At 41.6% G+C, this 14,396-nt stretch overlaps 1 protein-coding gene across 1 annotated transcript in view; it reads left to right on the top strand.

Annotated features, from left to right (window-relative positions):
- The window catches only part of WDR26 (WD repeat domain 26), a 37,387-nt gene that overhangs the window by 13,733 nt on the left and 9,258 nt on the right, over nt 1–14,396 (top strand). Inside the window, 11 exon segments of the mRNA XM_079969255.1 lie at nt 3,443–3,490; nt 5,015–5,151; nt 6,317–6,414; nt 7,038–7,194; nt 8,530–8,668; nt 10,596–10,736; nt 11,207–11,326; nt 12,669–12,695; nt 12,701–12,813; nt 13,106–13,184; nt 13,688–13,817. Of these exon segments, the coding sequence (XP_079825381.1) occupies nt 3,443–3,490; nt 5,015–5,151; nt 6,317–6,414; nt 7,038–7,194; nt 8,530–8,668; nt 10,596–10,736; nt 11,207–11,326; nt 12,669–12,695; nt 12,701–12,813; nt 13,106–13,184; nt 13,688–13,817 (1,189 nt within the window).

The raw sequence follows: 14,396 nt of genomic DNA, 5'->3' as shown, positions 1-14,396 counted from the left end.
AATCTGGGGTCATTATGATTCTTGCAGGTTTGAAGTAAAAACTGAGGTCACCATTTCATTTTAAAAATAATTAGTTGCTAGTAGGATACAATTGGTGGCTTTGTAAATACAGTGGTGCCTCGCAAGATGAAATTAATTCGTTCCGCGAGTTGCTTCGTCTTGCGATTTTTTCGTCTTGCGGAGCGCGGATTCCCCGGGTATTAACGGCTTTAAGAAAAAGGAAGCAAACTCGGAAGACGTTTTCGTCTTGCGAAGCAAGCCCATAGGGAAATTCGTCTTGCGAAGCACCTCGAAAAACGGAAAACCCTTTCGTCTAGCGAGTTTTTCATCTTGCGAGGCATTCGTCTTGCAGGGCACCACTGTAGAAAGATTAATAGCAAATTACATTGTTGGCTTAATAGTTAAATTCTGCTTTGTTTCATTAAATTATTGAAATACTGATAATTCCTTTTTATGTTAGTATATCATAAAAATAAGCATGCAATCTTCCTGTGAGTATGTCACAATCACTTGACAATCTGAAGGATTTAGGGAAGTTTTTAATGACTGATGTTTTAATTTATTTTTAATCTTTTTTTGGAAGCCACCCAGAGTGGCTGGGGAAACCCATCCAGATGGGCGAGGTAGAAATAAGTTGTTGTTGTTGTTGTTGTTGTTGTTGTTGTTATTACTACCACTACTACTACTAATACTACTACAATAGGGGAACAGACCTACAGGAAGACTAAGCAAAGAGGGACTGGCTGGCCCTTTCTGGTTTTTCTCCCAGACAACAAGACAGAGAGAGGGATGGGGTGTTTTGCCTTCATCATTTTGTTTGTCCTGTTACATATCTGCCTGCAGGTAAGAGAGTGTTTGTACCGATTGCAGTGAGTAGTACTGCTTGATTGCTGGCTGAGTGCATGCAGCTAGGGTGTGGTTCTTAGCCTGCCTTATTGCGGTAGATTCTTGCCACATGTGGTGCGGTTGTCCCCAAATGGGTTGACATAAAAAGGAATCTCTCTCCCCTTTAGGTTATCACTGAGGGGAGGGGGTATCTCCTGTCAATCAGGATATGAAATTGTAGGCCATGCACTGTGGGAGACAGGCATGTGACCATTACCCAGGGTGAGAGCCTGGGAGAGTGGAGGTTTGGCTTGGTGGGTTCCCCCTGAGAGCCAAAGAGAGAGATGGTGAAATTACTGTCTTTCACTTAACAGTAGAATATGCCTTCAGCTGGGCCTTTCTTTATTACCTGTAGCCCTAACCTCAAAGCTGCATAGTGTGATATTGGATGGTAGTGCTAGAAGGTGTTGGGGGGGGGTAATAGGGAGTTACAAAGATATTGTCCCAGTTTCAGAAATGGTGTTTGGCAGGGGAAGGTATAGTTGTAGTGGAGTGGCTGACCACATTCTGGGATGGAGACCTAGGAGTTTGGTTTGTAGAGCCTTCTGGTGTGGTGGTGCTGTTCTTATATGCCAGGTCCATCATTAATAAGGCCATGGATAATCAAGGGATGGCTTGAATGCATTACCAAGACTTGGGTCATGGCCAACAAGCTCCCCCATTCAATTCAGCTATGCCCACCTGAGTACTCAGTACAGCAGCACGATAGACCTGAGGATCGAGGAAGGTGTTGCTATTGTTCATAGAAGCACGATTTCCTTTACCAGAAAACATCTTTATCTTGAGATAGGCTTAAAGGGTATGTACTTAGTGTTGGGCCAGAGCAGGGGTCAGCAACCTTTTTCAACCATGGGCTGGTCCACTGTCCCTCAGACCTTGTGGGGGGCCGGACTATATTTTGGAGGGGGAAAAATGAACAAATTCCTATGCCCCACAAATAACCCAGAGATGCATTTTAAATAAAAGCACACATTCTACTCATGTAAAAACATGCTGATTCCCAGACTGTCCCCGGGCTGGATTGAGAAGGCGATTGGGCCACATCCGGCCCCTGGGCCTTAGGTTGCCTACCCCTGGGCCAGAGAGACAGACTGGGGATGTTGCTGATCTGTCAACCAGTGGCATCCCAAAACAAGGTGATCTGTGGTATGATGGTGTTGGTGGATTGCAGGACAATAGTCCTGCATAACTTTAGTATCCATTCAGAGGCGGCTGTTGGACTGGCTCAGATCTTCAAAGCCTTCATGACAACCATGGAGCTGTCTCAAATACTCATTAGTCAAACTCATTGGGAAAGGCACACCCTTGATGTAGTCTTTACCCCACATGATATGAGGGCTGAACTGGAGATAGTTTGTTTATCACATACAGCTTTATGAAGATCCATAGACCCAAAGATAGTGGGGAGCAGTGCACTCCCTTGCAATGCATTTCACCAGCTAATGATGAAGCCTGGAATAGTAGTGGCAAATTCCTCCGTTAGGGTGGTGGGCCCATTTGGATGGCCCTCCCTTAGAGATGGATGGAACTTGATGGGTTCCAGCAGAGAAAACTGGTGATCCTGTTGGAGCCCTGGTCTTGCTATGAAATCACGAGATAAAATGGGTGGTTAACAGGATCATTCACGTACTGTACCTACTTTGACCAACTGGCTGCACGTTTTGAGGATAAAGTCGCTCAACTTCAGAGTGACCTTGACTGTGCAGTTATTGCAGTTCCAGATGAAGTATCCAGTAGCACTGTCAGTGATGTGTTGTGGGATTGGTTTCAGCTTATGCAGTCAGATGACATGGATAAAGTGCTTGCAGCTATACGCCTGACCCCTGTGCCTTTTTGACCCCTGTCCCACCTGGCTTATTAAACCTAGCAGAGGAAGTTTGACTGCTTGGGTCCAGAGCATGGTTAATACTTTGTTGCATATAAGGAAGTGTTGCCTTTTGCCTTAAAAGAGGCAGTGGTACAGCCTCTCCTAAAGGAACCAGCCCTGGATCCCTTGGACTGGAAGAACTATCAACTAGTTGCAAATAACCCTTTCTTGGGGAATATAGTTGCGAGAGTTGTGGTGGGGCAGCTGCAAGCATTCTTGGATGATGGAGATTATTTAAATTTGTTTCAATCTTGGTTCAATCTTGCTGCTGTTTCTTGATATCTCCATGGCTTTCAGTACCATTGATTATGGTATCCTCATGGACCAGCTCTATGCATTGGGAATCGGGGGCACTGTGTCACAGTGATTCTGGTCCAACCTATGGGACCAGGTCCAGAGAGTAGTACTGGGAGAGTGCTTTTTGATCCCCAGGTACACTAATATATACATGAAGCTGCTGGGAGCAGTCAAAAGTTTTGGGGCAAGGTGCTTTTCATTGCACTGATGATACCTGGCTCTATTTCTCCATAACATCTGAATCAAGAGAGGCTGTGTCTGGTACCTGGATGCAATGGTGGTATAGATGACAAAAAATATGCTGAGCTTGTATCCTTGTAAGACAGACAATGTGAGTGAGTGGGTCCCATGTCCGGAAAATGCATTATATTTGTTACGTCACTTTTCTCACAGGGGGAACCAACGCAACTTAAATGGGATTACACTCCTCTGAAGGAACAGGTATGCAGTTTGGGAGTGGTTCTGGATCCAGCTACTAGGTCAACTTCAAAGCATTACCATCAGTATATAATGCCCTTAACAGTTTGGGACCAGTTTACTTGCCTAACCCATATATGCACTCATATCTCTTCAGTCTGCAGAACTGGCAGTGTTAACTGGTGCCATATAATACTGATTCCACACTTAGAAAAAATTGATCTTTTAGTATGATAGCACTTACCATTTGGAGTTCCCTCTCTATTGACATCAGGCAGACGCCTTCACTATAGTCTTTTTGGCGCCTGCTTAAAAAATAAAAACCATTCTTGTTTAGGCAGGCCCATCCAGACATGTAGAAGTTACATTTTTTTCTAATTACTATTGATTTTTATAATCTTCTGAATGTTTTAAAATACCTGTTCCTAACTGTTTTCTATTTTGATGTTTCATTGTATATGTTTTTGTAAACCACTTAGAGATTTTCTTACAATCTAATGATGTATAAATTTCTTTAAATAATGGAAGTTTGAATAAAAAGAACAAGAAACTGTAATCAATTGTTTCCAGCAACTTGAAACACAAACAGATATTCAAAAATTGATGCTTGTCACTCCTGGTATCAAAGCCTAAGTATACGTAACAGAATAAACTCCTTTGTCCCTCATCCCTCATGTTCCCCACTCCTTGCCCCTGGGTCAAAAGTATAATTCAGCAGTTCTTCTGAGCTGAGACTTTTTTGGGGCATGGGGGAGGACATTGTTTGCCACCAGGTGAGAGACAGGCACAATACATTGCCCTGCCATGCTACGAATAATATACTACTGCCACTTGAGCTTTTGATAATCTGTGCCAAATATTTTTCTCCTTCCTTCCCCCTTACCTTAAATTCATGAATTTGTTATGTTGGTCATGGCTATCAGTGAGAGGTCCAATTTTTAAAATATATGAAGGTAACATTGCCACTGAAGGTGCATATATTTTCCATGGACATGCCTGCTAAGTGAGTTCTGAATGTAGAGAGTAGATAATCTTTGCTTTCCATGAAGACCAAAATATATACATCAAGTTAAGCCTGGTCTGTGTTTTGTTTTGCAGACAAGCAATGTTTGCTTTTGCATATAATATATTTGGAGGTCCTACATGCTCTGTATAAATCTAGTTTCTGGGCAGATCCCTACTGGGCTGGTGTTCTGTAGTGTCATTGTACCTAGAGTGATATCAGGGGGTGGGATTCCCATCCCTAGCTTAATAGGATTGTTTGAGACTACGGGTACTTGGTATAGGAAACTGGAGGAAGATTGAGAAGATAATTTGGGGTTCCATCAAGTGTGTATTCTTGCAGCTTGATGACTTATAATAAACAGCACAAATCAGTGTGTCTTGCAAATGCTAAAAGGCTGTTCAAAGCATTCCTATGTCATGAGAGCAAATGTATTGAAAAGGCAAATTGGAATGGTGTATACTCCCTTGTTTAGGCTCAAATGTTTTCTGAAATTTCAGTCATCCTTTTCTCCCCACCTGACCTGCTGCTTTCTGTCATGTCAGAGGATGAAGTTTTTGCTGCTGCAGCAAAAGTACCTAGAGTATCTTGAGGATGGTAAGGTTCTGGAGGCACTTCAAGTTCTGCGTTGTGAGTTGACACCACTGAAATACAACACAGAGCGCATTCACATTCTCAGTGGGTAAGTACTTAGGGTTGCAATCACATGTTTACTCAAGAGTAAATCCCATTGAACTAAATAACTTTTGACTTCAACTGCATAAGATCCTACTACCTGTTTTACACCAGTGCTAGTGTTTTCTGGGATTCCTGAAGCAGAGGCATGCCAAAAGGATATGATTCTACATTGTTGAATATATCTCAATAGTAAACTTATTATCCAAGCATAACCGAAATGGCATCACCCACATACAAGAGGCTGAGAGGAACGTCCATATTTGCAGAAATGTCAAAGAAACTTATTTTCTCTAAACGAAAGGTAAAACATTCAAACAGCTCTCTGAGGACTGAGCATGCTCAGACTGCACAAAATGCTAATTGATGAGGTGAAAGAAACAGAAAACTGGGGCGGGATGGGGAGCATGTCATGAACTGTGTATAGGAGTACTCAGCACTGCAGTGTTTTGTTGCAGGTTCCACTAGTCTTTATTAAAGTAAACATCCACCTGGGAAAACTCCTATAGAAAGAAGACGTTCCTGGATGCCTCCTTTCAGAACTCTCACATTATTTCTAAATTAAATGTGAAATTAATATATTCTTACTAAATAGAATTGCATTTTTACTTAGCAAAAATCTTTATAATCATTTGCATTCTGAGATTTTAATGTGCTTTTATCTTCACATCCTGACATTTCTCAAGGAGATTCAAGGGGGAAATGTGTGTACGAGAACACAGACTGATCAGTTGTGTAGACAGAACATCTGAACTGATCAGTTACTGATTGGTGCTGGAAGCTGAACTCCGTGGGATTTTTTCATTGATCTATATAAGGGAAGTCCTGTCAAACAGTTTTTAAAAGCAGTTTCAGGAACATGCCTTTGAATTCTCATGGCTCTGCTTCCTTCCCACCAACTGCATACTTGAGCAGCGTCTTTAATTAGATATGCTAAATACCTTTAAAAAAATATATATTAGAGATTTACTAAACAGTGAAAGCAGAAGTTTAAGCCATATAGACTTAACATAAAGTCTGGTGTTAATAGCTTTTCTGCTAAGTCCATCTCCCTTTTTCTTGCTCCAGAGAAGAATAAATGTGCTCTTTTGATTCAAATGCTGTTGCAGTTGGGGAAGGTCAATATTTCCGAAATATGTAATCTCATGTGTTTCTCTTTTATATACAAACAGATATCTGATGTGTAGTCATGCAGAAGACCTGCGTGCAAAAGCAGAATGGGAAGGGAAAGGCACAACTTCCAGATCTAGACTTTTGGACAAACTCCAGAGTAAGAAAAAACTTAGTTTCCACTGGGCATACAATGTTTGCACATCTGTTTATCTAGTATATTTCACTCTAAATCTTCCTTCCCTAACTGGGTGCCCGTCATATGTGTTGGATCCTTCCTGGCGGAGATTGATGGGATTTGTAGGTCAAAACATAGGAAGGGTAGTAGGTTAGGGAGACCTACTTTTAAGGGGGAAATTTATGAAGGGGGAAATGCAATGGTTAAGAATTGTTAGCTGTAATTAGGATAGCATAATCTACATAATGGTGACTTAAGTGTCTCATAAAATCAAAGTATAATGTACTCTGCTATTATCTGTGTTTTACTTCCATATCGATGACACCTAATAAGATACCATGGCGCTGTGTGATAGAGTTTAGGAACTGACTTGTAGTAACTAGCATTTTCTTAATAATTTTATTGGCATTTAAACAATCTTGTGCTTCTTTGCAACAGCAAAGGTTGAGTTAAGGTCAATGTGAGAGGATTTTATTAATGTCCCAAAGTTATGGGTAATTTTTAGCTTAAATTAGATCTGATACTGGCCTGTATGTGAATACCAGATTTCTTACATGCTGTTTCTTATAAGATTGCTCTGAAATACTCTCGTTAATTTTTTGAAGCTTACCTACCACCATCAGTGATGCTCCCCCCAAGGCGTCTGCAGAATTTACTGCGTCAGGCTGTGGAACTACAACGGGACCGGTGCCTCTATCACAATACCAAACTAGATAATAATCTAGATTCTGTATCACTGCTGATAGACCATGTTTGCAGTAGGTAAGAGAACTGCTCCATTTTAATGAGAATGGAAATATCTTTTAATGTAACAACATTCCTTTAAAGAGCAATTTTCTTAGGCCGCTGACTTGTTAAGAATGTTGTATTTTTGCAATGTTAGGGGGTGTTTGGAACGTTTCTGTAAGTCCTTGATCAATTTAGAAACATGTTAACAATATGAACAGAGAAGTAGTCTTTATATAGCAGTAAATCTAAATGTAAGGATCCTAAAATAATCAAAATATTTTCAAATCTCTGGCAGTTTTTTCAGTTTCAGAACTTACTGCTGATGGTCTTGGCTTCAGTCCTAATTGCAATCCTAAGCACATCTATTCAGAAGTAAGCTCTGTTCAGTTCAGCAGGGCTTACTTAATGATAAGTGTCCATGGGATTCAATATATTTGGTAGCTTGGACTGCCATTCTACACAGTTATTGTGTTAAATCCCACTGAACTCTGAGATCTAAGCAGACTAGTTATGTGCAGGATTGCAATAATAGGTTCCAGTATCAGACTGAATGATAGCCTTTAATAACATGAGCTCAGCCCTGTGGAACACCCTGTCAATAGACATTCAATCAGCTCCCTTCTGTTCCAACTTTTAAATGCCTGCTGAAAACTTTTCTATTTTTCCAGGCCTATGTAGGCAATTAAGAATACACCCACACCCACACAATGGCCTATTGATGCTTGTTTTTAACTTGTTATGATTTTATTGTTTGGTTTTATATTGATGTAAACTGCTGTGAAAATTTTTATGACACAGCAGTATGTATTTTTTTAAATAAATAAATAACAATTTAGGATTTGTTGCTTGTCCCTTACATCCTTGGTTCTTACTTTTTAAGAATTCTTTCCCTCAATTCCTAAAAATCACCATAAAATATTGGGTAGCAATTCCTAACTAGCATTCAAATGCCCAGTCAGGGTTGGGGCCTTGTTTGCAATGCCATGAGCCAAAGAGCTCCTTTTAGACATATACAAGAGTTTGGTGTCAAGCAGACCCTCATGTGATATTGCAAACTGCTTTTGAAAGTCTAATCAATTTAGCGTCCAGTTTGCTTTGCACCACTGGAGGCTGCTGTTTGACCCAAAGGCTCTTTAAATGCATGCAGCTAGCTGCATGTTTATTTGGTTCATGACTGATACCTAGTCATCATGCAAATAGGAGCCAGCATGACAGCTTCAAAAACTAAGGTGCTATAGCAACAAGAAGTTTCATATTGTATATTTGTAAAATCCTACTCTCGAATCCATGCTTTATTGGGATATGTATTAGAGCAAGTAAAATGACTGTGATTCTACTATATAATCCTTTCTTTGCTTGTATTTTTAGGAAACAGTTCCCATGTTACACACAGCAGATACTTACAGAACACTGTAATGAAGTGTGGTTCTGTAAATTCTCAAATGACGGCACTAAACTAGCAACAGGATCTAAGGATACAACTGTTATTATATGGCAGGTTGATCCAGTAAGTTTGTAAATTTGTGCACCAGAATCTTCTGACACACAAGCATAAAATTTGGCACATCACTCCTTAGTCATTAAGCTTTAATTTTTAGTGCATTACTTTATTTCCTAAATGCATTGGTGTATTTCTGTTTGCATCAGTTTTGTGTTTTAGGCTATGTTCTGCTCAGTTGTTCAACCAATACTGTGATTAGTTTCCTGGAGCGGGTTGTATTGGAAATAAAGCCTGTTTAGAATAGGAGATACCTATCTCAGTCAGTCTGTTGTAATCTTAAAAGTCAGTAAGTGTCTTGCATGGTGAGACTTGTCAATGGTCTTGGATAGATGTGTTCTTCTTCCCTGTAATGTAGCTCCTTTTGTGTCTTCTGAAATTCTCCTAAAATGTCAACATTCCCTTTTTACTTTGTCTCTGCTTTTTGCACTCTGTATAACTTAATTGATGAAGCGTGTTGATGAATGGTTATTTGACTGAAATGTTGGATAGTGTTGCTGGACTCAGACTCCCATCATCTCTATTGGCCATGCTGGCTGGAGCTGATGGAAGTTGAGTCCAGCAACATCTGAAGCAGTGTTTCCCAAACTTGGGCCTCAAGCTGCTTTTGGATTACATTTCCCATCATCCCTGACCTCTAGTCCTGATGGGAGTTGTAGTCCAAAAATAGCTGGAGACCCAAGTTTGGGAAACCCTGATCTGAAGGATTCTCTGCCACTGGACTAAATAGTAGCTCCTTCCAAAATCTGAATTACATTACCTAGACTGAAATCTATGCATACCAGACCAAGAATCCATCAGATCCTGCTTTTTGTTTTCAACAGTGACTAGTTAGGTGCCTTTAGGAAGCCCACAAGCAATGCAAGAAGATAATACCCTCTTCTGTTGTTACTTTTCAGTAACTGGTACAAAGAGGTATACCACCTCTGAATCTGAGGCTGCATGTAGCCTTTCTGACTGTTGGTAGACAAATTAATAGAATATATATCTTTAACTCCCTTTTAAAGCTACCTAAGTTAGAGGCCACCACAATCACTGTATTGTTGCTTGCCTCTAAGTAATCATGCATAGAATGGCATTGTACAATTCCAGTCCTGATAGTCTCTGTGGGCTTGGCTGACGCCGCCTGGTCTGCCTTTGGGGAGTGGGAGGCGAGCGAGCGGGGTAGCTCGCCTGTACCCAAAGCCAGCGCCAGGAGCCTCAGAAAGGTGCTCCGAGGTCCCTGCTGCTTGCGCGCAACCAGCAGGGACATGAGGGCTTGCTCAGCTGGGGGCAGGAGCCTCTCCAATGCAGCTGGCCCCAGCCTGCGAGACGCTGGAATGAAAGTGACTCCGCTCCCGCTGTTGACAGCTGAGGTTGGTGCCAATGCATCTTGTTTCAACATTGTGGTTTATCGCCAAACTGCGCTGCTTGGCTAGTGATACATCACAGTATTGAAAACCTAACATCACCCAGCCCTAGAACATACAAAAACTAGGCAAAAATCTTTGAGGAGCAAAAGGTGCAAACGGTTATTATGCCCAAGTTTTACATTTGCTAGTCCATAGCCTTCCTTTCACTAGTACCTCTGCTTATCGCCCTAATGTCTATCTGTGTTTGAAAGTATTTTGCTTTTCATTAGTTGGTTTCCAAGAATGTTGTTAAACCAGAATGGGGAGGCAGTTCTGTGTTGCTTTGTATGGCTTCCTGTGTACCTCCTTTCTTGGTTTGCCCTGGTACAGCCTTTCCTACACTTCTGTCAAGTAGGCAGAAAATGAGTGTGTGTCTTCCTTGAGGTAAGGTGGAACTGGTAAACAAGCCCTTGGTATGTTGGTTTCCTAAACTGTTTTGGGAGGAGGCAGCGAGAGATTAGGCATCAAAGACAACTGCTTAAAACTGCAGGTAGATCTCAGTAACAACCCAGATAGCCATTGTTGCAATATTTTCTTTTTTAAAGGATACACACCAGCTAAAACTGCTCAAGACACTGGAAGGCCATGCATATGGTGTTTCCTACATTGCTTGGAGTCCAGATGACAACTACCTTGTTGCCTGTGGTCCAGATGACTGCTCTGAGCTTTGGCTCTGGAATGTACAAGTAAGGGTTATTAATATGAAGTTCGTTGATAGAGTGTCTTAATCAATAGTGTTGTCACAGGAACCATAATTGAAGTATTGATATTATCGAAGGGGAGCCCCTGCTATTCTTGGAGATGAAAATCTGTTTAAAACATGGTTATCTATATAGAACAGATTATTGATTTCTATTCATTATTACCAGCAGTATTCCAATGATGTCATCAGTTACTATGTATGTGTATATATCCTATATACGTAACAATGTAAGGTTGTTGTCACGTTGCAGTTCATGTGGCTGCCGATAAGAGTGTGAGCAGGAGTGGCAGCCTCCCCTGTATGTATGTATGTATGTATGTTTATTTTAGTGTCTCTATTCTTTATTTGTAAGCTGCCCTGAATTTATGAAGCAGGTTAAAAATTTAAATGTTAAAAATTTGCTTTCTTAAGCAAATTTTTCATTGGCTTTACTTTATACTTCTTCACCTACAGACAGGGGAGCTGAGGACAAAGATGAGTCAGTCTCATGAAGATAGTTTAACAAGTGTGGCCTGGAATCCAGATGGAAAACGTTTTGTGACTGGAGGGCAGCGTGGACAGTTCTATCAGTGTGTAAGTACTGTTTTTACAATGCAAAGTGCCATCGGTTTCTTGTAGACTTTGCACTTAATGCTGTCTCTGTGGTTCCATGTTCTGCGTGGGTAGCTGTGTATAGCTGTACTAGAATATATTTTGTAAGGGTTTCTTTTCACAGTAAAAAGCCTCGCAAGTATAACCTGTTGTAGAAACCTACCATTTGGAATTTGCTGAGTGTTTTTCTTCCTGTGAAATACTAAGCATATTTATCTGAAGCAAAAATAAAGCCTCTTTGAAAAGATCCCCTTCTTGCTCATGTGTGGTGCCATCGTTTATTAGGTTTTGGGAAGACATAGGAAACAAGAAAGGATCCTTCTGCAAAGTAAAAAAAAAAAAAAAGCCAAAAGAAAAATTCAGGGAAAGATCTGTACCCCTGTTGTTATGCTGGACTAGGTGGAGAGATTGAAACTAGTGTGTTGGAAGTCTACAGCACTGCCTTAAAAAAAGGGAAGTTTTTAGATGAAGATACAGTGTGTAATGGTTCTAGGGGTTGCTTGTGGGTAAGTTGCCGCCACTCTTGGCTTGGTGGTCTGGTTGGACCCTTTCTGCCTGGACAGCCCTTCACTTTGTGGCTGTCTCAGTCGCTGGCAGAATCCGTCAGTGGGCATTTTTTGAATCTCTTCCAGCAAAGAAGTTCTTTGACGCCAAGTCTCCTCCTACTCTCCCTGCGCGGAAGTCTTCTGCGCAGGGAGGGAGTGGCCAGCGGAGTACCCGTGCTCTCCCCGCTGGTTTCTGGCGAAGAGTCTTGGAGCCTCCTCTCCAAATCCCCTCTCTGCCCCCCTTCTCCACTGGTGTTACGCTGATTTCCTTCCCCAGCAGATGGGCTGCCTCTCTCCCTACTGGGACCCTCTCCGGCATCCCTCTGGAGCCTTCCCTCCGCCTCCAGCTCTGATGGCAGTTCCCTGTCACACTGGTACCTTGGATTTTGAATGTAATCCGTTCCAGAAGACTGGAGTTCCAAAATGTTCGAAAACTAAATATGGAAGTTACGTGGCATGTACAACTTCCAAGGCGTGTTCAAAAACCGAAGCGTTTCGGCATTCGAAAACCGAAATGTTTGTCAACAACAAACATTTGAAAACTGAGGTACCACTGTATATAGAAAACCAAGTTAGCGGTCAAATTGTTAAGGGGCTCTGAAGTCTGCCAGATATGGACTGCAGGTTCACCACCTTTGTCTTGGAATATATTTTCCCTTGTCTGTAGCACATACTTACATACTGCTAACTGCTTTTATAACCCAAATTTTTCATGTTACACTTTGCTTTAAATGAAGACAGCCTTTCTCATTATTTCACTCCATGCATTTCCTGTCTAGGATTTAGATGGTAATCTCCTTGACTCCTGGAAGGAGTGAGAGTGCAATGCCTGTGGTGCTTGAGTGACGGGAAGACTGTGTTGGCATCAGACACACACCAGCGAATTCGGGGCTATAACTTTGAGGACCTTACAGACAGAAACATGTAACTACCTCTTCTTCATATTGTGCTACATAAACAGATCATTGTAAACTTTGTCAAATACTGAAACTGATGCCTTAAAATTCCATATGGTGTCTTGTTCACACACCTGCTTTAAAGCTGGGCTCCCCCCCCCCTTTTTTTTTTTAGGCCCTAATTAGGCAAACGGTGTGGATGTGATTGGGCCTTATGGGTCTGCAAGGCACTGTATAATGAGACCAGTTAAATTGGGTAGAAATGCTAATTTTGAATACAAAGTCATGACTCTCATTTTCTGTGTTCTGTTATTTTTCAGAGTACAAGAAGATCATCCAATTATGTCTTTTACGATTTCGAAAAATGGCCGGTTAGCTTTGTTAAACGTAGCAACTCAGGTAAGTGGTCCAGTTGGCCTTTCGCTTTATGCCTTTCATACTCAAAAATGAGAAGGAAAGTCCTGCCTACATTCTCCATTGCATTGCCATGGAAACTGTACAAGCACATGTTCTCACCCCCTTTTCTCCCAGATTTTAAAGTCTATTTTTCTGGGAGGCAGAAGGGAAACAAGTGCCCATTAGCGCTGCATATCACAACCTCCGTATCCTCCTGAAGCCGCTTGTGTAAATGGGAAGTTGCTTGTACACACTGCATCTCTTTCCCACTTGAGCTTCAGGGGCCTTTTCTGAAGGTCCCTCAATGCCAGGCAGAGGCTATCTGGAGGTGCAGGCAATCTGCAGTGAAGAGGAGTAGGCAAGAAATCTCTGTTGAGCAAGCGACCCTCTGCTCATGTAACTTTGGGGTATAAACCATTGTTTGTGCACATAAAATGGATTGCTTTTTCTGTTCTGAATTTGTTTGTGTAATGTTACATTACCTCCACCCTTCTCTTTGTTCTCAGGGAGTTCATTTATGGGACTTGCAAGACAGAGTTTTAGTGAGAAAGTACCAAGGTGTTACACAAGGTTTTTACACGATTCACTCATGTTTTGGAGGCCATAATGAAGACTTCATCGCTAGTGGCAGTGAAGGTAACTCTTGCTTTTAAGATCTGTTTCTGTGTGTTATATATATTTCAAGGACATTCTTCCAACATAGGGGAATGATGTAGTACAGTGGTGCCTCGCAAGACGAAATTAATCCGTTCCGTGAGGCTCTTCGTATAGCGGTTTCTTCGTCTTGCGAAGCAAGCCCATTGACAGCTTAGCGGATTAGCGCTATTAGTGGTTTAGCGGCTTTTAGCGGATCAGCTGATAAGCGGCGGATCAGCAGATCAGCTGATAAGCGGTTTAGGGCTTAGGAAAAGGGGGGGGAAAGGGGAAACCCGCAGGAACTCGCAAGACATTTCGTCTTGCGAAGCAAGCCCATAGGGAAATTCGTTTTGCGAAGCACCTCCAAAACGGAAAACCCTTTCGTCTAGCTGGTTTTCCGTCTTGCGAGGCGTTCGTCTTGCGGGGCACCACTGTATTCTACTTAACAAGTAAGGTAAATATGCTAGCAACAATTCACACAAATATCAGAAGAGTCTTGCTGGATCAGACCAAAGGCCTATCTAATCCAGTTCTCACAGTGACCAAGCTGATCCATATAAAAAGTTATTTCCATAAAAA

This window comes from Podarcis cretensis (genome assembly GCF_951804945.1).
Source record: "Podarcis cretensis genome assembly, chromosome: 3".
NCBI classification, from domain to species: Eukaryota; Metazoa; Chordata; class Lepidosauria; order Squamata; family Lacertidae; genus Podarcis; species Podarcis cretensis.
The sequence above is the reverse complement of the archived record's forward strand: the minus strand, read 5'-3'. Positions and strand labels throughout refer to the sequence as shown.